Genomic DNA, 8,200 nt, shown 5'->3' with positions numbered 1-8,200 from the left:
ATAGTCATTAATTGTGTGGAAATAACAATTATTCAAAAGTGGAAAAAGTTCCAAGTATTCGGCTGCAGATATATTTGGAAGAGGATAAAGACTTTCCCAACTTTGATTTGGAGAATGACTGGAGAGACACCAAAAAAAACTTAGGAAATTTGCATAGAATTGGAATCGGAATGATGCAGCTCCAATTAAACGAGCGGCCATGACCGGAGGTAGATCAGCTTGACAAATTAAATGTGGTGCCTTAGGGGGATAGCTGCCTTTTAATATCTTACTTAATATTTGCATCTGCAGTTTTATATGGCAAAACCTTCCCTGGACAGGTTAACCATTTGAAGGACAGCTGGTCTTAAAGCATTGGGCAGATGCCTTGCTTTGATTTTATCTGGGCTGGCTTGGCTGCTGCCCGAGATGAGAAGATTTTTGGAGTGGCTTGGCGGAAACATCATTTTTTGAAGAGACACCGTGAACATACAGAGGGAACTCGGGATGTAAATTCCACAAAGAATATATTGTTTTGTTTTATCTCGCTTGTTCAGAGGCTGTGAAATGTAATGAAGATTAACATCGAAATGATTTATGGGAACTATCGTGAAAAATATGAAAGCAGCAGAAGTATGAGATGATCAGACCCACCCCCGACCTCAGAACATGGGAAGATACCTCCAATTTTTTAATATATAATTTGGTATAATATTTGGACTGTTTGATTGTTGAATAATATGTATAATTTTGAATATTTAATATCATTGGATAGGATTGTTAAAGTGGAAAATTTAATAAATATATTTTTTTAAAAAAAGAATAGGGGAGCATTTATCATGGCTCATGTTAATATACTAAGTGGATGATTAAGGAAAACTCCAAGGTGGAAGTGGAGTGATAGAAATTGTTGATCATGTACTTTTGATCTGTAACCTTTGTAATGATTGTAGGGAGTGGTTGATTCTCTATCTACTAAGAACTCTCTCAGGAAGATTTCCTGGGAAATCCTGAAGATCTCCATTAGATTGTGTATACTATTCATCTCTGAGTACAAAACCAAATCATATAAAATATCAGTAAAATACAAAATACTGTACCAGCACTATTTAAAACAACTAAAATGAAATGCAACAATGCAACAGAATAGCACAATGCTGACACCACTATATAAGGCTCTGAAGTGACAGATGACAAATGCCAGAACAAAGCAAGATAACGCTTTTTCAATTAGCCTCTGAAAGTGAACAATGTTGATTAACATCATACTTTGGGAAAGGACTAGCTTGACTTTTAAGGGGAGGAATCTTTTTATTATTGTGTTCTCAGCTATTTTTGCCTATGAAGCCAGTGTCAATGTCCTATATTCAGTACCTCACAGGAACCCAGTGCAGTGCTTTCAGCATTGATGAATATGAACCAGTCTAAGTTTACAAACCTTGCAGCTTTAGAGAAATCTTCTATTACATCTATTAAACACAAATTGCCCTTCTTACACACATTGTTGGTTATGCATATTATGGCCCTTTTTCTTTGTCTATTTTCCCACTCCATATTTATGAATCAGTAGATTCCTAATGCAAGGAAAGCATGAAATCTCTATTTTTCAAAATCCATATTCTACCTGTGGAATCTTGAAAAGACCTAAGACGTTTGCCATGCACCAAGAGGTATCAGAGCTGAGTCCCCCAATGGCTCCTATGACATTTTTCTGGATGCCACACCTGTAGTTGGGAACAAAGTGATGTGATTTAAAGATCAGGTCCAGAGTGTTTCGGTAGGTCATCTTTGAATCATAATAGCTATCATAGATGTGGAAGCCGAGAGAGACATTGGGCAACATCCTGGGATTCTCGTTGATCTCATCAACAGCAAAGACCAAAGCCAGGATTTGCTGGTAGAACTTTGTCACCACCCTGCAGATGAAAAAAGAGTGGGGAAATTAATCATAATCTAGGTATGAGAGACTCACCTGCCTGCCTATCGAAAGAAAGGACAAAGCCCACAAAGTTTATTTACCTATTGGGCAGTCTCATAATACTGTGTCATATTTCCTCATCTCTTCGGCAACCCGTGTTTGTTTTTGCCACCTTGAAAATTTAGGTATCATCAAAAACTTCAGTACCATACTACTTTGCTACATACTTTTCCTATTTTTTTATGCCATGTCTTTTCTCTTTCTCCTACTCTCTTTTCTATCTCTCTTTACACAATTAGACTCAAGAAAGCTTATTGTTCATCGACAATATGCACACAGTCTATATGCGCAGAGATTTCTAATAAAATCTCTCCACACATTTAAAAAATAAAGTTCTAAAGCAATCAATCAAAGTTATTTTCTGTCAGATATAGCATATAAGGAATAATTAAAATAATATTAATTAACAGTTACTTACATGGGGGCATCAATGAAGTCCTGGGAAGGGTGTTTCTTGAAGGATAATTTGGGGTTTATGTAATAGATATGAGATGCCATTGCACCAATGACCAGGTCACCTGCCTCATGCCACTCGTGTGGAACATGAACAGGATTATTAGTTGTGCATTTCGCACTTTGTCCTTGGGACACTATATTGGGGAGCAGCAGAAGCAGCAGGAGCAACATCCTGATGGCAAATTCCCTTGTCTGCATGGACTCCCCTGCTTCTCTCTACAGTATTATTCCTCTCCTCCACCTGATCTGAACAAGACAAATTGGGTGGCAGCTGACTCTGTCAATTTGGCACTTTAAAGGACATGTATCCACCTTATTGTTACCTTGAACATTGTCACAACAGAATGCCAATAAGATGCAGTGGTTTGATATGAAAGAGGAAAACTGATAACTGATAAGTAACAGAGCCCTGCCTAGTTGTCTATGGAGCACAGAGGAGCTTATAATCATTTCAGGCTTGCTTGTTGATTCTTTTTTTCTACTGTGACAACTGAACGTTCAGTCAGGTGGATTGATTATTGTAATTTGAGTAATGATAGGGGAGAGAACCAGTTGTGCAGGGTTTTTGGATTCTATGGCGCATCAGCAGTAGGGGAACTGCCAAAATATTACTATTATTATTTTTAAATATATATTTTTATTGATTTACCAACATTGTTCTAATAGCGACTTCAATATAACAATACCAATTTTATCTAATTAATGCAATTATGAATGCCAATTATTCAAATGTCAATTATATGATTTAATTAAATGTTTCCCCTTGCATGCTAAATTTGATAGCTTCATTCTTCTTCATGATTTCTGTGTTCCACTATGTTAATAACTTCCATTGCATTCCATGTACATATAGCAATCTGTTAGATAACAGCTACAGACTTGTGATTTCTATTTGTGTTGGTATATTAGGTAATTTATAAAGTTTCAATTGAGGAACTCTAAGTGCAATCTTTATTTCTTCCTGCGTGTGACAATTTCTCCCCCATGATGTTTTCCCGTTCATATATGGCCCCATCCTTACCCTACTTCCAAATTTGTTAGTACTGGGGCATCCTTCACTCTCCCACCTATGTAACACTGATCAGACATGCTTTGCCATCACATTAACTGAATGGTGGCAGCAATTCTGGATAGCACACTTGCCTTATCAAGAAGTGGGAGCACTGGATTATAGCATCAATGGGATATCAGATGCACACAAGGCATGATGGAGAACAGCAAGAACATGGAATAGATGGATGCGTCAAGCTTGGTGCCTCAGTTACTGCTCACGCCCATGTGCCTGCTCTCACTTTAATATATTGCTCCCACTACGCCAAACAACTTTTTACCCGAAGGCTTAAAAAAAGTCCCCTAACAATCCCAGCATATCCTGTGAGGGATCTTTGTGAGGGGGTAACCAAAAAGTTGGAGTCTCATGCAGGTGTTCTTTAAATAAACAATAATGATTTATTTTTTAAAGCAAGGTAGTATAATATAAGTCGAGAAACTTAGGTTATTTCAGCAATAATAATATGCTAGTTCACTTCAATTCAGTTTCTAAGGTTTGGGCTTTATAGTTTGGTTCCTTTCTAAGGCGGGACTTTCCTTCATTTACCCACCCCTTTAACAAATGCAGCTCCTGAGGTAATTTCAGCAATAGTCTTAAGGGCTCACCCCCTTCCTTCACTGGGATTTGGATGTCTCCTTCTCCTGCTTCATCCTCAGTCTCCCAGAAAGATTTGGTCCTTTTACTCCTGCAGGACAATATACTCAGTCCTTCACGGTACACTCGGAGTGGATGTTTTATTCCAGAACCAACTCTTCCTCCTCCACACTCCTATCCTATCTCCCTACCTAACTCCCAACCTCCCTCCTCAACCACTTCAACTCAACCCCACTCTTAACCACAGTCTAACCCCATCTCCCTTGAAATCGGCTCCTTTTAAACTCTCCCTCCTGGAACCACAGCCAGTCAGAGGCAGCTGCTATTTATCCATTTGCTGGCAGGAGAAAAAAGTAAAAAGAAATACTTGTGGAACTAACATTTCTGTCACAATAGACACAACATTTTAGAAGGACTGGAAGAAACACTATGGACAGCATATCTGCTAAACATTGGAAGAACAAGGATGTAGTTTGAGTGCCTCATTTGCAGTTCTATGAATCAATGTGTCAATACAAATAGAAAATATTCATATTGCAGTTGTTGTATAAGGGATTATTATTTTGACTGGAATATAATAGAAATTAATAAGATTTTGGAATGCAGAAATAAAGGAAATCATCTAGCATGTGGGGAGGGGCACCTAAATTATATGATTCAGTATTTGAGTGCTTAGTATTAGTATTACAATTTGATATTGTTTTAATGATGCTATTATTGGATGGTAATTGAAAATTAATAAAAATTATTATAACAGAAATAGACTTTAGAATCAACTTTAGGAACAACACATCTGTATTCTTAAAAATGAGCTTACTTGAGATATTCTCTGAGACCTCTCTTTCAAACTGGTTAGAAGTATAATTCAGAAATAAAAGGTTTGTCCTATTAGTGTTAGTAATATCCAATGTGTTTTCCTCCAGATATTGTTTCATATCTCTGCTCCTTTTCTTTGTTAAAACTATTTAAAAAAACAAGGGAAATGGCTGTCTTAAACTTCTCCTTCTTCTATTCCTCAGCTGCCTTGTGTGTTAGAGATAAAGAATGTAGAGCCCTTAACTATTTCACAATGTTTTTTGTTTCTGGTATGCTTTTTTTATCTTCAAGATGAATTTGTAGATACCATGAAGTAATTGATAAGAGACTTTTTATTAACAATCATTTATACAGTACATGTAGAACGTTGATCAACTGAACTTAACCATTTCTAAATGAAAAGGCTGAGAGTTTTGCTATTAAGATTCCATTTGCTATAAATATACAGTAAAACATGACAGGTTAGTATAGTGGTAAGTATCCCCGCCTGTAAGTATCCCCGCCTGGGACGCAGGTGGCGCTGTGGGTTAAAGCCTCAGCGCCTAGGACTTGCCGATCGAAAGGTCGGCGGTTCGAATCCCTGTGGCGGGGTGCGCTCCCGCTGCTTGGTCCCAGCGCCTGCCAACCTAGCAGTTCGAAAGCACCTCCGGGTGCAAGTAGATAAATAGGGACCGCTTACCAGCGGGAAGGTAAACGGCGTTTCCGTGTGCGGCTCTGGCTCGCCAGAGCAGCGATGTCACGCTGGCCACGTGACCTGGAAGTGTCTCCGGACAGCGCTGGCCCCTGGCCTCTTAAGTGAGATGGGCGCACAACCCCAGAGTCTGTCAAGACTGGCCCGTACGGGCAGGGGTACCTTTACCTTTACCTTTACTATCCCCGCCTGTCACGCGGGAGACTGGGGTTCGATTCCCCGATGTGGAGAGGCACCAATGTTTAAGGGACGTGGGTGGCGCTGTGGGTTAAACCACAGAGTCTAGGGCTTGCTGATCGGAAGGTCAGCGGTTTGAATCCCCACGATGGGGTGAGCTCCCATGGCTCGGTCCCAGCTCCTGCCACCCTAGCAGTTCGAAAGCACGTCAAAGTGCAAGTAGATAAATAGGTACCGCTCCGGCGGAAAGGTAAACGGCGTTTCCGTGCACTGCTCTGGCTTGCCAGAAGCGGCTTAGTCATGCTGGCCACATGACCCGGAAGCTGTACGCTGGCTCCCTCGGCCAGTAAAGCAAGATGAGTGCCGCAACCCCAGAGTCGGTTATGACTGGACCTAATGGTCAGGGGTCCCTTTAGCTTTAATACACAACAAGGGTGTATGGAGTGTTAGGGAGGGGTAGTAACTCTAGCAGGGACCAAGTCGTGCTCCTTCTGGGGTAGTTTGTCTACCTCTGATCCCCACCCTGCCCTCAGTTCTCACCTGTGGCTCCTAGAAATTGTCAGCTTGCAACAGCAGCCACATCCCATGAATCAGATACAACTGGCTGGCTCCCTAAACCAGGTGACGGCAGCCAATGGGCCTCAAATCCTCAGTCTGTTAGGGAATTTCTCTGCATGCAAAGACAGGACATAGCAGATAAGAGAAAAAGTGGGCCCAATGCTTAAAAAGGTGGCTACTGCAGGAGCTGTAGAGGGAAATGAGGGGCAGATGGGTCTCGTAAACCTAGGAAGGGAGCCCACCTAGGAGATGGAAATTTTGAACCTAAACCTCCACTGCTTTACAGCATTACTGATTTGTGAAAAAGGCTTTGGGAGTAGAACCTGAGGAAAAATCTGTACCTATGGCCTTTGGGACCTCTTTGGCAGACAAAACAGTTAAGAGGCAAACTCTACAAAGATCCAGAGCAGGAACTCGGAAAGTGATACCCGCCACCAAGTTCATAAGACTCAACAGAACAACAATTTCCACTGTCATTTATACCTTTCTCTGTGTTAGCTGCTCTTTGTTGTTCAGGTCAGGCCTCACCACAATAATATAGCATTTAGGGGAAAAGATGCAAGCCAGCAACCCAGCACCGGAAGCAAAGATGGAGAAGATCTCCACAGCCACCATGTATTTTCCTCTGGTGCTCAGGTAGGTTGGAATGAAGGAGAGCCAAACACTGCAGAAGACCAGCATGCTGAAGGTGATGAACTTGGCTTCGTTGAAAGTGTCAGGCAACTTCCTGGCTAGGAAGGCCACCGTGAAGCTGAAAGTGGCCAGGAATCCCATGTAGCCCAAGACACAATAGAACATGGAGACTGACCCTTCATTACATAGAAATATGATTTCTTCAGGCATTGAGTGCATGTCCACATCTGGGAATGGGGGAGAGGTTGCCAGCCAGAGGACACAGATCCCTACTTGGACAATGGAGCAGGAAAAGACAATGGAATAAGCCAGTTCTTTGCCTACCCATTTCCTCATATTGGATCCAGGTTTGGTAGCCATGAATGCCAAAACCACCAATATGGTTTTGGCTAAGATGCTGGAGAGGGCCACAGAGAAGACAATGCCAAAAGCAGTTTGTCGGAGAAGGCAAGTCACCATATTAGGTTTTCCGAGAAACAACAAAGAAGAGAGGAAACACAAGAGGAGGGCAATAAGGAGACCATAGGTGAGGCTTCGGTTGTTGGCTTTGACTATGGCTGTATTGCGATGCTTAATGAAGATGCTGAGCACCAGAATTGTGATTAGAGTGAATAAAAGTGCAGAGGAAGATGAAAAAATGGCCAAGGTTTCATCAAAGGCTAGGAAGTTTGGAATCTTAGGAATGCATAGATCCTGGCCGCTGGTTGGATACTGATCTGCTGGGCAACTGACACATGTATCCATGTCTGAAAATACACAAACAGTGGGTGACAATTTGAAGCAACGAAAAGTATTCTTAAGAATTCTCTCATCACTAGTCCATTTAGCATAGTCTTTTCTACGTCAGAATGTATACGAGCTTCAAGTCCAAATGCTTTTGTACTCGGTGTATCAAAAATAAGAGTTGTGTATCAATTCTGGAATTTTCTACATGGGTAACGTCTTTTTTTTCTTTATTGTCTCCCTGCTTTTTCTTAGAGCCACATAAACAGTACAACAAAATGAGAAATGCATTACAGCTGAAATCTTTGGATCTCAGAAAAGTGAGTTTGATAAGAGTTTCACCCTACTGTCAAAAAACCTAATTCTTAGAGAAGAAAACATCTGTTAATTTAAGCCTTTTCTCCTGCAGCAGTTTAATGTCAACAAAATTGCCAGGAGCCCAGAGGTTCTGCAGTATCTTACGATGTCATCTCTAACCTTTCTCATTTGAAATCATTCCTTCTGGACATGGATCACAATCATAGCAGCAAAACTTCTCCCCTTC

At 41.0% G+C, this 8,200-nt stretch overlaps 1 protein-coding gene across 1 annotated transcript; it reads right to left on the bottom strand.

The window, feature by feature from the left end:
- Positions 1-6,777: 6,777 nt before the first annotated feature.
- On the bottom strand, positions 6,778-7,677 carry LOC310830758 (vomeronasal type-2 receptor 26-like; the record flags this gene model as incomplete). Its single annotated transcript, XM_083710598.1, has 1 exon — positions 6,778-7,677. One exon carries the CDS (start codon positions 7,675-7,677, stop codon positions 6,778-6,780), a length of 900 nt encoding a protein of 299 aa, XP_083566724.1.
- Between the last annotated feature and the right edge of the window lie 523 nt (positions 7,678-8,200).

This window comes from Podarcis gaigeae (assembly GCF_964106915.1).
Source record: "Podarcis gaigeae genome assembly, chromosome: 13".
Classification (NCBI taxonomy): Eukaryota; Metazoa; Chordata; class Lepidosauria; order Squamata; family Lacertidae; genus Podarcis; species Podarcis gaigeae.
Note: the sequence above shows the minus strand (reverse complement) of the source record. Positions and strands in the feature narration are given on the sequence as shown.